The 20,529-nt window shown below is 39.8% G+C and overlaps 1 protein-coding gene across 1 annotated transcript in view; it reads right to left on the bottom strand.

The window, feature by feature from the left end:
* Window positions 1-770: 770 nt before the first annotated feature.
* Window positions 771-20,529, bottom strand: part of LOC106636995 (uncharacterized) — a 37,302-nt gene continuing 17,543 nt past the window's right edge. The window contains exons 2-6 of the mRNA XM_014349612.2: window positions 16,619-16,726; window positions 14,797-14,961; window positions 12,342-12,439; window positions 7,438-7,591; window positions 771-3,184 (exon numbers count right to left, since the gene is read on the bottom strand). Coding sequence (XP_014205098.2) covers window positions 2,937-3,184; window positions 7,438-7,591; window positions 12,342-12,439; window positions 14,797-14,961; window positions 16,619-16,726 — 773 coding nt within the window. The 3' untranslated portion in view covers window positions 771-2,936. The remainder of the gene's footprint in view (window positions 3,185-7,437; window positions 7,592-12,341; window positions 12,440-14,796; window positions 14,962-16,618; window positions 16,727-20,529) is intronic.

The following is a 20,529-nucleotide window of genomic DNA, read 5'->3' as shown; positions in this document are numbered from 1 at the left end:
TCCTATTTTTTTTTTTTTTTTTTTTTTTTTTCCAACACTTGATCGATCGTTACACGATTACGCACGTTTGAGTTACAACAGTTTATTCGGCATCGCCACAACGTCGTTTTTTGTATGTCATGAAAACGCGTTGGTAAGAAACATGGGTTTCTTTCATCACATCGAATTGAACTTGTCGATTATTGTTATATCATTAATATTTTGAAAAATAAATTGATTCACTATTTTTATACTTAAACGTTGAATTTATTGCCAAAAATCATCACCCTACTTAATTTAATTATTTATTTTAGCACCAAACAAAATGCAATATCATAGATTCGTTCAAGCATAATTTCATTATTTGGGCTTAGAGTCCCGTTTAAAACAAAATGATTGATACAACCATAAAAGTTACTGACTAGCTTTTCATCTCCAAACATTTTTCTTCCAGTTCTCCCAAAAAAGGCCTGCATAGATTTATCTTTGAAACTCTTCAACTTTTACTTGTAGAGACAGTGCAAAAGTGGTGGAGTATCTCCTGGTGGCCCGCATAAAAATACAACTCACTGCCTAAAGATTAAACGTAAATTAATATAAATATTTTTAATATTAGTTTTTTTGTTAAACAACAAATATTTAGTAAATAATATAGGTACTTCTTCATGGTTATATTATGAAATAAATTACATCGTCTTCCATCCTTGGACGTACAATATTATAATAATTGTTATTAATTAATTTTTTAATACTTTTGTCAGCTTATATGTACAGAAGAATAAAACACAGTATTATATCTTTGCAGACATTTATTGCATCTTTTGCAGACGAGTTTGACTTCAGCGTCATGCAAAAGTCACTACAACGTTTTTAGAAAACAATTTGATAACTTACAATTCTCGTAAAATCTATATATATATAGACTATAAATCAATTTGTATTAGAAAAAAATGTGTATTTACAGGATTTTATAAAGTCACTCTCACTATTTTAATATCTCACTCTCACGCACTTTGACATTTGTCACTGCAAGGCATTAAAACGTAATACTATTCTTGAAAATTTTCTTGGTCACTGTAAACTATAAAGTAATTGGAGAAAAAATACATAGATAGGAAAAAAATTTAATATTAGAAAGCTAAAAAAAGCTTTATCAAAAAATACTAAGAAGCAAAGTCTTTTGGAATGTAATAGCTGGACGGACGATTGTGAAAGTTATTCTTAAAAGTAGTGAATAATCATCGTCTACGAATTATAAAAAGAGGAATCATCTTTCAAGAATACGATTTTTAAATAATATAAATTACAATAACTCTTTTCGAGGCCGGCTCTAAAAAAATTTCTCGTTTTTTTCGTCGATTTGGTTTCTATCGCAAATTTCACTTTTCGTTTCGCGAATTTCAATCAGATAATACAACAATAAAGAATAAAATTAATAATAAAATATTAATAATCATCGCTTAAAATATACATAAATTAATTATTACGAACTAAAAAATAACTATTTGGACGGGATCGTATAAGGGCCGAACTGTCATATAATGGACATTTGACAGCTCGTATACATCGTTTAAATAATTACATGTAAGTTTGTACCTAAATGCCACTTGTGCGTGCGTCTAATAAAATATGTAAACCTCAACTCTTCATGAAATGACTAAAAATATCAATATAGGTTTTTCTGCTTTTTAAAATATTAAATATGCAAGATAAATTTCTTATTGTACAAATAATAATACACATATATTTCTCTGTGGTTGTGGTTTTTAAGAAAAATAGCTGCCTTAGATGGGCTGGACGGAAACGTTTCCGTTTATAAGTATTATCATTTTTCATGATACTAATAAATATTTGTGCTGCCATTAATACGAAGATGATATGTAAAATATTACGTTTATGTTTTATGGATCTATAAAGATGTTTCGAGAAATGGCATATTTACACGCTGATAATGTGATCCTTCGAATAATTATAGAAAAGATTTTTTGTTTTCGAAAAGACACATCGCTCGCAAGGCTTCTAATATTAATCTTTCGAAAGGCAATGGTTCACGCACTATAAAGAGTTCCATTTGTTTCTCGATACAAACATTACGGCTCAAGACAAATTAAAAATTTTTTTTTATGTGAAGCTAAAATACAAAAAATGTGTTTTCAAATCAAGCAACGCTGCTACAAAAACGGTATTTTTCATGTACTACACATTTTTTTTCGATTATAAATATATTATTACCAAATACATTATTTTTCAGCGAGAATTCGTTTAAATTCGAGATTCATAATAATTATACTTTTCGAATCACTTGCTAAAATACAGATCAAGACTCAACAACAAAAGTGTTTCAACTATAAAATTAACAACAAGCAATTTCGCTCAAAAAAGTGTTCGATGTATTTAAACGGATAAAGTAAACTCGCGTGCATTAGAGTACGTAACGGACGGTATAAATACTTTACGCATAAAAGTTCGAGCTAAGGCACGGTCACGTATACATAATACACATTAGCATTCTCGTATACATGTGCACACGAATCGAAGCGTCGGATGATAAATTTTTAACGCCCCCCCGAACTCCCCTTCGATCGATAACAGGTGGGCTTACAGCTTAATCGTAATATCGATTGGAAAGACATTTAATTTATTATATTTATTTCCATACTCGACCAAGAGGCTCGACGCACCACGCGACTCATTCGAAATAATACACCTACGTTGCAACATCGGTACCTTTGACCCACCTCGTCAAACCTTCCCGTAATTTGATCAACCCCGCACACCATACAAAAATATATATTCGACACACGCGTCATCACGCAATAGCAAGTCCAACAATGCATACACACCACTCAGAGAAAACAAAAAACAACAAAAAAAAAAAATTATGATTCATCTTTATCACCCGTGCTGCCACTGTAACTGCGACGACGACGATGACGACGCCGACGGTCCTCATAGCGTCATACTTCCGTGGAGTGGGTCTGTATGCGTACTTTTTTCTGCGATCCGTTTCTCTGGAGCGTGGGACTGTTGGTCGCAAAGCCTGGGTTCTGGATGCCCAGGGGCTTGGGTTTCTTCAGTGAGCTGCGCAGGGGTGAGGCGGTACTCACGGCGCTCCCTGACGTTGCGACGCTTGCCATGGAGCCGTTGCCCGACGTGCCCGAGGCGTACGGCTTGCCACTGGCGTCTGTCATCGAGATGCTGTTACCTGAGGACAAATATTTGGTAGATGATTAACTTTTCAGTATGTACGAAGAGTCTATAATTATTTTTTTTTTTTTTTTTTGTGCTCTCCACACTGTAAAAAGTGGTGTAAGAAGTTTATAAAACGTTGCGTCAAGTATTTTAGGAAAGTGTTTCAAGGGATGAGCTATGAGGAAGTAGTAACAGCCAATATCGATCAGACGTTCATCTAACACGTATTTACTGTGAGAAAATTTTATTTAAATTTTTGTAATTTAGCATCATATTTCATATATTTTTTGTAAGATTTTTTCCTGGAGTGTACTACTGATTTAAAATAATAAGTAGTCACTGTCGAAATTGGTAAGACGCCTTATTACGTTTGATTTGCAGCATTTTAGAGAATTTCCCGTCGTTATCATTTATGCAACATCATGTAGGTTGAGAAATAAAAACAGTTTTTTTAGGAAAAGATTTTAAGAGATAAAATATAAGTAAGTAGTAACAGCCAATATTGGCCAGACGCCCATTTAACACTTATTTACTTTTCGGAAAATTCATCAAAATTTTGGTAGTATAATATCATATGGTTTCGTTGACTTTTTGTAAAGTTTTTTGCAGGTATGTACTACTGATTAGAAAACCAAAAGTAGCCACAGTCAATACCGGTAAGACGATTTGTTACATTTGATTTGCAGCGTTTTAGAAAATTTTCCTTCGTTATCATTTATGCAACATCATGTAGATTTATAAATAAAAACAGTTTTTTTAGGAAAAGATTTTGAGGGATAAGATTTAAGTAAGTAGTAACAGCCAGTATTGGTCAGACGCCTTTTTAATGATTTTAACAATATTTCAGATAATTACTTGGTATAGTTTAATATATTTTATCACGCAATATTAAAAATTAACATAGTTTTTGGGACGAAAATATTAAAAGTCAGGGTACAGTAAATAGTTACACTGAGAGAAAAAATTATAAAAAAGACTAGGATGAATGATTATCTGCCACTATTCCGGAATCTACAGACTTTTTACTGTTTATACATCGTATAGTTAGTTCAGTAATTATAAATGTTTGCACAGTATAAATTACTATCTAACGTCATACAAACATTAAATTGCCATAAGTAAACAGTCTCTAAACGGTGCAATATTACTAAATTACCATTTTAGAACTATAGTTTGTAAAATTTTTTTTTCTCATTGCACTAATGGCCAGACATCTTTACACATAGGTAACCGAAGAAATTGTTGTAGTTTTAGTTTTAAAACGTCATATGATTTCGGAAAACGATATCAAAGGGGTCAACCAGCGTAAGTAGAAATAGTCAGTATTGGTCAGACGAACTGTCATAAATTATAACAGCTTTCCAGAGGATTTTCTGTACCTTTTTACTTAAATGTAACCACGTACTTTTGATAAATCATCATATTTCGTTGAAAATGAAATCATGGGGTAAGCTGCGGTAAGTAGTCACAGGCAATATTGGTCAGACGTTTTTTTTACAGATATGTATGGCGTTTTAACTAAAATTTTTTTAATTTTTGAATAATTGGTATCACGTTATTTTATAAATAATTATTCTTTTTATAGAAAAGGGTAAGCTACAATAAGTAGTCACAGCTAATGTTGATTGAACGTCCTTTTATAGGTGATTACGGCATTTAAGAGGATTTTCCGTAGTTTTTGTTTAAACAATATCACATCATTTTATAAATAAAAATCGTTTTCCGGAAAAAGGCATCGAGAGGTAAGCCATGGTGAATAGTGACAGACGATAATGGTCAGACTCCTTTTCATAGATATTTATCTGTAGACAACTGGCCGAATGACTATAGTGGCTTGTTAACTGAATTTTCGATTTAACTATTAGGTAGAAGCACAAGGTTCGTAAATTGGTAAGTTGACGCAAGATCCATGGGTTTAACACTATCTTAAATTCCGTAGACCCTGTACCACGAGTACCGTATCGAGAGAAAAGACCACCTATGTGTTATCTCGTGCGCGCACACCTGCATACAATACAATTTAACTACAGCACGCCGGACGGTCCGAATGAGCGCGAGGAAATTGCACGTAGCCGCCGAGCTGGAGAATTTACGGGATAAGTATATGCGCTAGATGTGATGGTTCCACGCGCTTAATAGTACCGGCAATAATGATATTAGCTCGACGCGCGCGTACGCGTGCACTTGAATTTACGAACGAAGGATGATTAGGTCGAGTATGAGTGTATTTGTGCGCGTGCGTGCGAGTGTAGAGGTAATACGGGCACTTTGCGTCGTGCTTGCAGTGTATACGATATGCACGAGTGTACGTTGTATTATATATTATGGTACCTATATCTGTTTTGATGGATGTTGCGTGCGGAATCGGAGGTTTTAGTTTAATGAGCGCGTGTATTTTTGAAAAACAATATTCCTCGCTATCGGTACATTATTTGTTGTTGTTTTTTTTTGTCCACCCCTACGAAATTTACGGCGTTGTTAGATAAAAGAGGTGCCGATGCGGGGTCGTTTTTCCGTGGCGATCGAAAAATCGACTCTCCGAGCGCTATCGCCGTAATTAGAAACTCAAACGGAAAATGTATACATACGATGAGGCGCGAGATGAATCAAGTTTAATGTATTCCACGGCTGTAAAAGTACACACGCGAGTTAATTAGCGTTTACTCACATGCAAACTACTTAGGTTATAGGTTCGCGTGGCGTTTATTTTTGCTTTGAGAAGCACGTCTGCGGGAGATGAGTAAAAAGCGAGCAACTTATCATCGCCTTACCGAGAAATTGGCGTGCACTTCTTCAAGATTTATTACATCGTGGTTCCAAGAGCAACTTTGTTGTTTTACTCGATTTACCGCGTTTGTCGAATAAATCATGAATTCCAATGTAAATAAAACAAACAAAAATACCCAAGACCTCGCAATGGCGTATAATCCGGGAATACCTGTACTCCCACTCTCGTGGAGGGGCGCCAGCCCGGCTAAGTGCACGTTCGTCCCGGCCAAATCAAAAGTGACGTGCGAGAGCAATTAAGCCCTTGGGCGTACGTGCGCCACGGAGAGTGCGGGCAAATAGCCTCGGGCGGATTTCGGTGTACCGCGTGTGTATACACCGAGCGGGCTCGTCCGTGCGTGTAACGAATTTTCCGCGTAACAAGGACCCCTCGTGCAACACCCTCCCTCTCCCCCCCCATGCAATTAATGTCACGCGTCCAAGTTATCCTGTAAGTGTACTTTGGAGGGTATGTCACACGTACCGAAGCTCGTACATTTCACATCGGTCATTTTACTCGTTTGGGGGTATTTTTGGAAACAAATATCGATACGACATCGACGTTTAGGGAAATCATAGAGTGGACAAACAAACAAATGGAACAAGCAAAGGGGGAGAAGCAACGCGATGCCTGCCCACGCGTGTGTGTGTTTCTCTTGCGACTAGTCGTCATTGACACGATTGTGCTCGCGGGACGATTAACGTCAATGTCGTGACAGCTGGCGTATGGCATAACATAGGACGTGTAGGTACGATGTGTATACGAGACACGTTTTATTATATACACACGCGTGCAAAGTTGTATCGCGCGTTTTTTTTTTTTTTTTTTTTTTTTTTTTTCATCAATGGTGAGGCGCGCTATGATTATGCTGATTGCGCGAAACGCGATCGAGGATGCAGTTTGTTTGCACGGACGTCTAGGTCTGAGGATTCGTCTCGCCATCTCTTCCTGCTTTTTTTCAAGGTTCGTCCAGTACGTCTTTTTTTTTTTATTAATACAACGGGTTTAAAATGGTCACGTCATAAGCGTTTCTTCGAGGAAAAATTGTTCGATCAGTAATCGTTTATGATAAAGACGATTAGTTGAAATGACAAAACAAAAAAAATAATAATATTATTCCTTTGTGGGCATTACCTAATTTAGCTACACACTTTTTCCTCTTGACCATTTGTGTCCGGTAAAAAGACGAGGGCAATTACATATTTTTTGTTATCGTTCACCAACCTAATACATATTATTCCAGCTCACGTGCACCTTGGCATTATATATTCACTGGCTGCAACGGGCGCTCTTTACCTCGGTGATTTGCAATCACGGCAAACAACTAGTACACGAGGGAGTTTGAGACGATTAAAAAAAAAAAAAAAAAAAAAAAAAAACAACTATGGAGCAAAAAGCTAATTACTAGCTCGCGAAGCGGCAAACGATGGGTTCCCAGGGTGCAGTGGGACGATCGAGGATAAAAAAAAAAAACCTGCATAAACATTGTATGTACGTACCGTTGCGAGACTCCCGGTAGCCGGGATTGTTGATGGTCGCGCCCCTGTTGTCCGAGTAGCTCCTGAGTTTGGTCGGGTCACCGCCTCGCCTTGCGTATATTCCCTCGTAGACGGCCGAGATGAAAACGCCAAAGTTCATGACGATCGACATCACCTGAAAGCAAACTCGCCCCAGCTGCGTTAGGGCATATAAACAAACTCAAAATTTCCCCCCCCCCCCCCCATGGGAAGGGTATCCCTTGGTTATGGCTATTTCCAAGTTTCGAGTGCATGTCTCGTATATAGATGGTGGTACAAAGTTCGCCGTCTGAGTTGTCTGTACCTTTTATCAGGTATACTAGAGCATACGCGTACGTGGTGAATAGAAAAATAACAAAGTGCCATTTACGCCACTTTTCACCTCCTGTTGCTATTTTTGTTTCATTCACGAAGAATAATATTAATTACAAAGTACGAACCATCCCTGACACGTACATATGTGCAACAACAGTTGACTTTCCTACCGATCGATAGTAAAATCACGAACCATGTACCTACCCACGCTGTACACAGCGTGCAATTTTAAACAACAACAAAACATTTTCCTCTCCTGCGTGTCTAATGCCAAGGCAAACAAACACCCAAAGAGAGAATAAAGCCAGAGTTCGATAAACCGTTGGTTCTCCTATACGTGTACGTGCCTAGCACGACTCAAGTGCGTCACTTAAAAAAGCCAACGCCCACGCGAGACAGCGAAAGAGAGAGAGAGATAAGAAAGCTAGAGCTTAATTGGGGCAGCAACAACAAAGGCAAGAGCAGATCGGCTATCCGTTGAGCCGATCGAGGTGTAGGGTGTCCATGGGTATAAACCAGACGAGATCCAGCCGAGTGTACACGGGTGATGGGAATCGACGTGGGCTGAGAGAAATAGAGCTTCGATAAGACGAGAGCCTTTGGGTATACGATATTCCTTTTTTTTTTTTTTTTTTTTTTTTCTACACGGGGGTGCGCGTTCGACGGGGTCGTGTTTTGTGAATGGGGGTTTTCAATTCTCTTTCTCTCTTTTTTTGCTTTTTCACTTCGCATCGCCGATCCTTACGGTTATTCTACTCTCAAGAGCGCGTAGTCTTGCCGGGAGATCGATTGAATTTTCATTGATTGAGTAAATTACGTCGAATATATTAAATTAGCTGGCGCTGTGTGATTTTTGATTCTCCATAGTATTAATTTATTACCGGAGGGTAACGCCCTGAAGTTGATGATAGTTAAACATAGGGAAAAATAAGAAATAACCAAAGGGAAACAGGAAAACACAAAAAAATACACAGAGCACGAGTCACGTTGTGTACGTATAGAGCGGTGAGTACGCAAAGGAAGGAAAACGGCACCTCGAACGCGTTAAAGTCGCCGTATCGATAAGAAACACGCTCGGGCGAGCCATAATTTTTTTTTTTTTTTTTTTCATGCCTACTCTTTTCAAACCTCTCGCAGCCGTCGTTTAACGATGATTTTTTTTCTCGCGCGTTCCCTCCGAAGGTAAAACCGGAAGATAAATTACTCATTCGACGTAGGTCCGCGGTGCGTGTACACGTATATATATATATATAATATATATACACTCGAATCCACCTGTGTGCAAAAATAGCCGCGAAACTCGATTGCGTTTTACGGTACACGAGCTACTGTTACATACCGCGCGCGCTATTATTTATGAAGCAGATTTCTAGACCCGCAGAAGAAGACCGCGTGTTTTATACACACACGCGCGCGCGCCGAGTCGATAAATTGCTCTATCCGACCTTGGAGTGAGTTTTTTTTTCTTTTTTTTTTTTTTTTTATAGGGAGGCGCGATACACGGCGATCCTTGAAATTAAAATTGGAAGAGTATATAAACTCGCTTTAAATATTTCAATGAAACCAAGTACAGACGTAGCGTGCATGGGTGGGGTATGGAAAGATATCACCGTTACGTAAGTGAAATCGACTATACACGAACAACAACAAATTATACCGATGTTCATCGCAGTATCCACTCTCAGTGGAACCAAGTACACGTGGATTCGTCACAAAGCCACTCATCCACGCGGAAACCAAACAATCGCCGACAGGAGCAAAGAGAGAAAAAAAAAAAAAAAAAAGGTACACCCGGTGCATCCCCGCCTATACCTTGTTCGCCTGGACTTGCTTGGCTTGCTTGGGTTTGCTCACTTCTGTCCCGCTGAGCTTCCTCTCCCGATCCAACTCGATCTCGTCCTTCGCCCGCAGCAGCGCGTTCTTTTTTCTCCTCGCGCTCATGGCTCGCTCGCTTATTATACACTCGGCTCGGCACTTGATCCACACAAATACAATGTGTGCACCAAGGTGTCACTTTGACCAATTGAATATACAACACACCCTTATACGTTAGCAATGAGATGATTGCCCGTCGTCGTGGAATTTCGCTGCCATTGCGATTATCGCCAACCAGTCCTCTTTCGTATCGTCATTCACTTTACCCCTCGTGCACGTCTGCCGAGACGACACTGTCCACCTTCCGAAGAGATAGCTTTGCGCGAAAAAAAGGAAAACACCGCACAGTTCACTCGCGCTTCGAAAAAAAAAAAAAAAAAAAAAAAAAAAAAAAACACCTTTCAACCGAACCGAGATCGGATAAGCACAGGCGGCACAGGTCGTGGAGCAAAGAGAGAGAGAAGTTCACGTCGTTGGGGGATATACACCTGTGTGACGTAAGGACACAATATCAAGCCGGTGTATATGTGCGCTCGGTAAGCCAAGCCAGGTCCGACTGTCGGCCGCTCCGCGACCGCTCATTGTTTTTAAACTCAAACGGCGAACTGCCGCCGATGGGTGTATAGGTGTATGCACCTACGTACCATATAATATAATACTGGCACGTGAACGCCTGTATATATATATGTATATCCCTATCGTGCTCCGCAAGCTCTCGCACGCGAGTCTTGTACGTGTAGGTATACGAATGCATACACATGCTGCACCGTATACGTGTGTATGGGTCCACACCTCGTATGAGTTTGTGCAACCGATCGTTTGGTGATTTTGTTGAGATTTTTATGCGGCGTGGGTGCATTTTTTTTTCGGATGGTTGACTGTGCGGAGCAAGTGATTCAACCTGTGCGTAACTGACCTTCTTTCGGGTTTACAAAACACGGATTACGCAGCCATCGAGTCTCGAACGCGATGACCGAGCGATGATCAAGTTTATCGTATTTTGAAATTAATGTTGTTTTGTCCGTTTAATTTGTTGCTTCATTGGATGGTGTAATTGCACGTGAAATGCAAAAACACGTTTTGATGCTTAGGACAACAATATGACATGACCATCGTCATTATCAAAAGCTTCAATTCTAATAGTGGACGTTTGCTCGCAAGCTCGATATGTGCAATCACAAGCACGACCCATATATAAACAGCACACGATCGGACAAAACATCCTTCGATCCCCTTTGTATGTATATATGTGTACAAATATGTAGATAAATGCACGTCAATCGAATGAAAGAGCTTTTACCTTGACTTCTTTGCAAAAATTGCATTCGCAATGAGCGACAATAACAACAGGAGCAAGCGGTGGTAACAGCCTCGAATTATATTTGTAAATCACGCGAGGCCCTAAGTGATGGAAAGCTTCTACTGCAGCTGTCGGGGGAGGAGGAGGAGTAGCGGAATTGGAAAATGGGCCATTGTCCGCTCGTTAGTGGCTCTACGTTAATTGCGCCCGTTGAGAGAGAGAGAGAGAGAGCGCTTGTATGGATGCTGCGCCGAATTGGCAAAAGACGTACGTGCACGTATAAGTAGCATCGTGTGCTCGAGGATCCCTGATTTGCTTCGAGTTAGGGCGTGCGTGTGATTTTTATGACAAAAACGAGGTAAGAAAGCGCGTGAGTTTACTGTGGTCTTTTTTTCCTTCTTCAAGTGGTCAGTGGGTCAATACGTGTGAGAATAGCTACAATGGGTGTTTTTGAAGAAGATTTTTTTTAAGAGTTGGGAACATTTTTTATTTATTTTTTCAATTCAAGTAGTAATAATGAGCTTTGAAAAATATTGACTGAATCACGAACCAGGCACTGTAGTGTATCAACTGAACAATAACACCTGACGTCGCAATAGCACATTGTCATAAGAATCACAAATTACAACAATCAACAGCTTCGTTTAGGAAACACGTGTTAATTAATTTTTACTTTTGTGTGTCAACTCGAACGCTACCAGAGGGCTTGAGTCACGTCGATTTGGGAACGAGAAGTAAACCATCATAATATTTATTCCCGTAACATGTAAATAATCACAAAAAAATGTAACGTTTTATGTGCATGGAAGTATAGTATCTCAGATTACATTTTGTCTGGAAAAAAAAGAAAAGGTATACTCCTACAAAAAGTCTGACACGAACTTGGAGATGCTGCATAGCTTACGAAGACAAAAACGGAAGCGAAAACAACAGTGAGTTGAAGTTAAGTCCCCCAACTTCTCAAACAATCTTGAAAGTTTTTTTTTTTTTTTTTTCAAATTACAAAAAAAATGTAATATTTCAGTGGTTACGCAAAAGACAGTAGCGACACTTCATTAGCACGTGATGAAAAAAAGTTTCGCGGGACATGTACATCCTCGAGAAAAGTTTAAATACTAGCCAGAGCGTAAAACACAGAGGCGTCAGAGACCACCTAAGGATTCGAAACTAAAAATAAACCCACCTCAATTTGCACCACTGGTTCGCTCGCGTAAACTAAAAAAAAAAAAAAAAAGTTTGTCCAAGCAATTCGAGCCTAGCCCAATGGAGGTATGTATGGTTACCGTTTTTGCACCGAATGATGCAACCAAAACAAATTATACACGCTCAAAGAGGAAACTTTGGTCGATACGGTCGGCCCGAGTAGCGAGTTGGGCGATAAAAATGTCAAACTTACTTGCATCCAGAAGCCCTCGCCTCTCGTAATGACGAAACTGTTATCTCGGTCGTCCGTTTGCATCGCAAAGAGAACCGCCGCGACAACGGCCAGACAAGCTGAAAAACAAACGAACACAACAAACTTTATTCCCATATCTGTATTTGCTATACATATAATATTATACTTGCACACGTGTAATGGCACATTACATATACTATATACATGTTTGCGGTGTACAGAGCCAAGTATACGAGGGGTAACTTTTTTTTATATAATAACAGTGGATGTTTTACAGTCAAAGTTATTTTAATCCATCAGGTGCGTGTAACGTTTAAAAAATAAAGGACCTTTTGCAAGCCAACGGTAATCTCTCGATTCACAAGGTCAAAATACCTTTTTTTTTCGATGTCAACAGTTGCTTAAAAAACAAAAAAAAAGTGCACCTCCCCATTTGCATTTGAAATTGAGAGTGAAATGGTAATTCAGCGATTCGAAGGAAATCGTATAATGTTTCAATGAAAGAAGGACGTCTGGTATAATATATATAACTTGCATATATATAACTTGCGCGCACGAGGTACACACGTAATACCGGTTTACCGGAAATCGGATCTAAATCGCGGACATTCGACTCGCACGTGGGTACACTAGGTAGCGTTAGCTACGCGCGCACCGTACAGCTCTCGCTACACATATATGTACACGATTTGCAGTTGTAGTTAAAATTGCGACATACTCTGCAAGCTCATTTTCCTTTTTTCAATCCATACTGGAGTTAACACATGGAAATAAAGTTAAAAGATGGCTTTTCAAGCTAACGTCTATATATACACCCTTACATGCACGAAAATTCATTTTTATTCGTGATGTGTCAAAAGCTCGTCCTTACGAAGGCCTTCCTCGGAAAACAAAGTATCACACACGCGTCGGGTGCTTAATTAAACATCACAGAGGCGTCCAGTGCGAGAGAAAGGGAAGAGGAAGAAGAAAAGGACTTCCGCCTTTGCACCGTATCACGCGACACCTGCTCGCGTACATATACGTTCGGGGGACTACCCACACACTCATCATATATACATATATACGTACTCCAAGCGCATGCACGAGCTCTCCGCGGGAGCTCTCATTGTCATGTTGATTCCACATTGTGTGCACGTAAACATACAAGTACACATTATACCTTGGCTCGATGGGTTTTGTGCGCGCGTATACACACCGCGGAGCGGGAAAGTAACCGAGAGAGTCGCGCTCCTCTTTAAACTTGATGCCGATTTCCTTTTTCGCGTTTTATATATAGGGCGCTGCTGGTCGTGTTATCGGATACCCAAGTGGATTTTATTGTTCGAGGTATAAGAGTATACGTGCGCAGTGATAGTGTTTTCGCGGAACATTGGACTACATGTGCGCGCTCGCAGGTGTTTTGCGGAAAGAGGACCATGGGTTTTTAAAGTGGGTGTATCGAAAATGGCGTAATAAAATGTACGTGGTCCACTATACGTAATCCCATGGATGTATACTAAAAGTATCTCCTGTGCCCGTGTGAGTGTAATCCCTTGATTCCCGAGTAAACGAGGAACGCTCGGGTATGGGTGCGCGCACTGGGAGGTTGGCCAAGTTTCTCGGTTGAAAATCGCGGGGTGACGTGCGGGCGCATAATTTAGCACGGGATACTTATAAGCTTGGCGATTCATGCGAACGGTTACACGCTTTTTGTCGTATTCGTTTTTTTTCTTTTTCTTTTTTTTTTTTTTTGTTTGTTTTACCCTGAAAATAAACGACGATGGTGAGAAGTAGGGTGTAATATCAAGTTTAAAATATTCGTGGAAGCGTAGTCGCAGTTTGCCGGGATTCGCGAGCCGATCTTAGGAGGGTCTTTTGTTGATCGGTTAGAAGAAATTAGAGGATGTGAGATTAGTCAGGGAATTCAAAAAGGATTTCCATTCACATCAAATATATTAGAATAAATTAGTAGATGTACCCAATGAAAGTAGTGCAAAATATTTAAATACTGGTATAAAGCTTTTACTCTTATGGCAGTCATTAAGTTTTAATGTAAAAAAAATTATTAAGAAAATATTGGACTGGAAATTTATAAATGCATTCACATTTTTTTGTTGTAATTATGGAAACATTCAGTTGAGTGGATTTTTCAGTTGGTTTTACCTATTCTGGCCAATGGAACATTCAAGTGTTTGCGATTACACTCGTTTGAACCGAAACAATTGAAAAACAAAAAAAAAAAACTGAATCAAATAACAAGTAGTTACTCGCGTACTGCTACGGTCGTTAAAAATTTACGTGAAACTACAGCGAGGAATCATAAATCTTTTTTGCACAACACACGTAAATAATCTGAAACTCGCGGATAAACTTTAAATTTCTCTTTTTCGGAGAAATAAAAAAAAAGAAATTGTGATTTTCATGATGTAATTAAAAAAAAAAAAAAAAAAGAAAAAAGGGAAAAAACACTTACTAGCCAAAGTGGCAAGGGCGACTTTGCCGGTGATGGCGGTGCTGTAGGACATGACGACTCGTTTCGCCGATGACGCCATGGCCAGCTGCAGAATGGCCAGTCCGACGACGAAGAACATCAGTACGGCCGCACCTGCCGAGGCGAAACCCGCCACTCGGACGGTCCCTGAAAATCAATACAGCCCAACCATCAATCGATACCCATATATATATATCCTATACCTTCGTCGGCTACGCGCTATACGTATTAAGTGATTAATGCGCGTGTTTGCTTTTTGGAATGTAATCTCACGTGTGGGTCGACGGAACATTTCATATATACACATATACTGTAACCGAGTTTCTCATGGTGAACTTTTGTTTTCGTTGAAACGAATTTTATCGTGGCTGGGCCAAGGGTTAGAATTGTACGTTATCCCTCAGTAAAGCAGGTTAAAAATGAAATTGAATTATTTTGACAGGTGCGTTCGTGCACTTGATGCTCAACATTAATCCGTTTTTTTTGGAGGACCCTGTGAGTGCGTGTATATAGTGTTATAAAACATTACTCATCGACGACAATCGCGACAAAATTTTGTTTAAAAAAAAAAAAAAAAAAAAAAAAAACCATGATATAATTAACGATCGCGTTTGTGGGGGCAATAAATCAATCGTCTCGTAGAATTAAATTACAAAATTCCAGAGCAAATTAATCGTCCTGCCCCGTGATGCAATAACAATAGCCGAAAAAGGAAAATATTCACAATGTAAATCTCTGACTCGTCAATTTCTCCCGGATAAGTGGCCCCGATTAATCCCCCTACTTTGCCGCGATATAGAGAAACAGAGGCACACTCCACGAGAGGAAGAGAAAACACGTACGGACGGGGCACCGCGGGCAACCGGACGATCGCAGTCCCGCGAGCTGAGACCGATGAAAAAAAAAAAAAAAAAAAAAAAGACTAGAGGGCTGATGGTCGTATTTCAAGTTTTACAACCGATAATAACGCCCCGCAGCCGTCGCGCCGCGTTAGAGCGGTTTCCCTCTATTTTCCGGCGATACGAGCACGCGAACGAGGAGGAAAACGGCTGCGAGTGAGTTTTATGGGGATATATATACCCCCCTCCCCGGTGGTTTGGAAACCCGAGTGTGTTGACACCTTGATCAGCAGCTCCGGGCTTTTATGGCCGCGTGCGGGATCAACGAGGAAGGAGTCGAATTTATTGTCGCTGTCCTCGGCGTGTGTAGCGGGACTTGCCGGGGGGATCATCCGGATCTCTTTTTTTTTTTTTTTTTTTTTTTTCCCTCATGCAGAGATTTAAATGGTTCACACGAAGCGGAAAGGGGGTATAGCTTCATTCCGGTCATGGTTTGATTAACTGCTGTTGTACTTTGCGTGCGGTGCTCAAGGTATACAATGCAAAGTAGTAAAACACGTGCGCCCGAAATCCCCGTGTAAAGAGTATTGAGCGTATATGTTTGCCCTCGACTGCTCTTATCTTGGAAGGCACACATTGACTCGGCAAATACGCGCATGTGTGTGTACATATAGGATACAAGTATAAGGAGCGTATTGTCTTTTTTTTGTTTCCATTCACGTAAAGTGCGCAGCCGGAGATAATGGAGATTTCACGCGGTTATACCTCGAACAGGTTGACTGTACACATTTGGGGGTACACTGAGAGAAAAAATATAATGAAAATTACTGCGCTGGAAATCTGGTGGTGTTCGGTCGTCTAGAGACTTTTTACTATTGGAACAGTAATTTTTATTATATTTTTCTCGCAGTGTATCGGTCATTAAAATTTAATTCAAAGAGGAGAAGGAGGATGCTTGTACTCACATATCGGTTTGAACCTCGTTATGCCTTGACCACAGCGTTCTCGGCCGTAGAGTAGTAATTTGCACTGCCTCCAAGGCCCGAAGTATCCTCTCTCTGCGGTTGTGCTCGCTGCAAACAAACGGTAGGTTGGAAATTAATTTTTTTTTCTTTCTCTTTCGTAATATCATTTTTAGCTGTTTTTTAACAGCGTCATAGTACATTAAAAAGTGCCCTCTTTTTATCACGTTTTTTGAATATACATATACCTACGCATGAGAAAATTACACATGTACGCAACGGCCTCGTCATCGTGACACACAAATTATTGTTATTCAAATGTACCTGAGTGAAAAATTTACATGCGCGAAACGAAATTCTTTCAACATTTCCATTTGCTTGGGAACCTAATTTAAAAAATATTTTATCTTCTTCACTGTGAGAATAAATGGCCACTTCCGGTCGGAAAGCGCAACGGAGCGAACTATGGCCCAAAGGAAAATAATCCCACATAGGTATGAGTGCTGCCAATTCAAATCTTTGTTTTTCAATCCCACAAACTAATAAACTTTGGATGGAAAACCCACGACCCCCCCCCTATATATACGAGGCAACAAAGCACATCATCCCGATGGAAATCGATCCCCGATTGCTCGGAGGGAGAAAGGGCCAAGCCCGATAATTAGCCCAAGTACAAAGTCAAGTTGGCAATAACCATTGGCAACGATAGAAAAAAAAAAAAAAAAAAAAAAAAGTCCATCGACAAGCAGTGGGTATAAGTAACCCATATACAACAGCGGTATCGGGAAAATTAGAGAGGCCGAGCGAGTAATTTCCTTAAGCGAAACGGAACGCGAGAAAAGTCCCCGAGCGCACGTGTATATATACAGTTGCACGCTCGATTGGGCGCCGGATAATGGAAACGGAGCGCGCAGTTTACTTAACTCTACGGGGTATATATGTATATAATGTATATGTGCATGGGAGCGCGTATCGCGTGAGGGTATCGAAAGCTCGTCCTGTTTGTTTATCTCTTTGAAGGATATACTACGCTGGAGATCGGCATAAAGTACACACAGACACGTGTGTATAGGGTCAGGGTATCTCTTACGATCGATCGGTAGCTGAAAAATGTGCCGGAAGTCATTTATATCCGAGGTCCCTGAAATTTTTCCTCATCATCTGGCACCCCGAGGACACAACACGACGTATGCGATACCGATATCTTGGACCCTCTACATTAGCATCGCGTCGTAAAGCAAACGATCCATGAAAAGCACGACAACTCCTCCTCCTGTCATTATATGCTATGACGTAAAAAAAAAAAAAAAAAAAAAAAAAAAGTAGAGAGATCGCCTGTCCCTTCCACGATGATCCTCGAGGTCGTCAAATTTTTAAAGGGCGCATCGGTATACCCTGTAGCACGTGCAAGCTCATAATGACTATGAAAAATGCGTACATATTTATAAATGTGCTTGTATAATAATAGGTACTAGTACTTTGAGTGCAGGGGACACATCGGAGCAGGTATAAGATATCTTTTTTTTTTTCTTCTTTTCAGATTTCAGACAAAAATCAATAAAATTCAACGAGGACAGTAAATGTGATACGAGGGACCCTTTTTTTCTGCCAATAGCCATTTCGACGCGGTTTCAATGTTGCGTTCGTAATGGCAATTTAAAATATTCAATACATTTTTTTTTTTTTTTTTCATAAGAGAGACAAGTACACGTCGACGCCTCGGTTGAAAAAAAAAAAAAAAAAAAAAAGTTAGAAGCTCGATTTTAAGTAAAAGTGGGTCGGAAAAATTTTTAAATTTTTCTCATGACGACCTCGAGACATCCCTAATAACAATAAAAAAAAAGAATCATATCGGTAATCGCACCAGCTTCATTTGTCCCTCCTTGTACAAAGTAAATAAAACTTGTCATCAGTCGTCTCCTCCATTCAATATCCATATTCTCGCAGGACGTCTTCGTGACGTCTTCAAGAAATTAATATCAGCCCTCCCCCCATCCTCTCGTACTATACAGTGTAGCATCGGAACGAGAGAACACGCGCAAGTAGCACTGGAAAACCCTCGCCCACGCTCAGCTTTATGCACATATCTATATACACGTATGCATACATTACGGATGATCGGGCAGGTACAGAGGCAGCTTGTCCGGAAGAGAAAAGACTCGACTTGAAAATTCCATTTTTCTCCGCTCAAATATTGAAAGGTACGGCCGTTATCCCTCGCGAGACGAAGGGAAGGAGCTTGTAGTAATATCCAGGAAGCAATGACTACACGAGGTGTGTAGTCTCTCGGGGCTTTACTTCTTACGCCCCAAGTACATTAACGTATATATATACGCGCATTGTGTATGTGTACCTACATTCTATATGTGTATGTTTTGTTTTGTCTTAATATTATTATATATGGATATGTATGTCACAAGTATAGGTGAACCGGTAAGCGAATATTAAATCCGGATTACCATATCGCACAATGCGTGCACGCGCCGATCGGCTTACCGGTCCTGTAGTCTCTGTCTCGGGGAAATTGAGACACCTGCGCGTATGTATATACGTATGCACATAATTAGTTACGAACGTATATAACATATACGTACAGCGTGCACGTATGATTAGGCGTATCCGCGTAACCGTGAGAATGTCGTTCCGCGGACGCGAAATCCCATAGCCGATCGGCTTTGCATGTATATATACGCGCGCTCGAGCAGTAGCCGCGTACCGTTGATTATGAAAAATCTCTGCAGCCGTAGTTCATTGAGATAGCGGATGGTGTCTTTATTATCGAAGAATATCGGTATTGGAATCGCAGTTGCACATACGTATATACATGACGCCCCGATACGGCTCCATCCCGTAATATAAGCATTTCTGCAGAGTTATTATACCACCCCCTACCCCCCATGGGTTTATCGGTTGGGGAGATTAATGGTCGGACTCGCAACTCCCGCGCTCGCGCTATGTAAAAGTGGAGGAAATAGAAAGAAAAAAATATGTATCGGAGGGTTACAGGGCCGACTAGTGTGTAGCATACGGAGAAATTCCCGTTTTACACGTATACGTATGGATATATATACACCATGTACATAATATATTATGTGCTTGATATGTACCCACACAGGGCGTCCGCGACTCTATGCATGGGTATAGTATAATATAATGTAAGCACCGATATAATATTATTGTACATTATATACATGTTATGCTCGTGCCGTGTGGCACAGCGTGACCTAGATGTTAACGTTGCCGTGGCGCGCCTCTCTCATACTTACATATACCTACATGTATACTTTACTCTCTTTCTCTTTATATTATACGGGGCTGCCTCCTGTCGCGCGTGCACGTCTGCGTTTTCCTCTGTTATGTATATAAGTATACATATATAGGTATACGTGCAAGTCTCGTTACAGAGGGGGATCTTGGTTTGCTTGGTATATATATTTATGTAGGTAGGTAGCTCGTAACTTTTTTTTTTTTTTCTCGTAGGTGGCTGTGTACGGTGTAAGTATAACCGAACGTGCACGTCTGTAAGTAGTGGATACTTTGAACCGTCGAGTGGTGAATTTTATATAACTCGATTGTTTTTCGTTTCAAGTGATTTAACTAGACGTGTATTGAAGGGAAAAGGCTACTGTTTTTAGAATTTTTTCATTTACAGGTTATTGAAGTATCATCATTTTTTTTTTTTTTTTTTTTTTCATTATATTGTACATCAATAATCTCGTCTCGAGAAACACTTGTAGCTAGTCGAAGTGAATCAGGCTTGAATTTATCATTCTTCGATCCTTCAATATATACATCGGTACAATAATAGAATAAAGTTCCATTAAAATGATTTAAGGGAGTTGGGTGACAAATCACTTAACGATGAAAATATTTTAAAAAAAATATATGTTGTAAAGAAACATTGCGTGGATGTA

This window comes from Copidosoma floridanum, unplaced genomic scaffold (assembly GCF_036245765.1).
Source record: "Copidosoma floridanum isolate Cflo_tuat_1 unplaced genomic scaffold, Cflo_Japanese_pri ptg000007l, whole genome shotgun sequence".
Classification (NCBI taxonomy): Eukaryota; Metazoa; Arthropoda; class Insecta; order Hymenoptera; family Encyrtidae; genus Copidosoma; species Copidosoma floridanum.
Note: the sequence above shows the minus strand (reverse complement) of the source record. Positions and strands in the feature narration are given on the sequence as shown.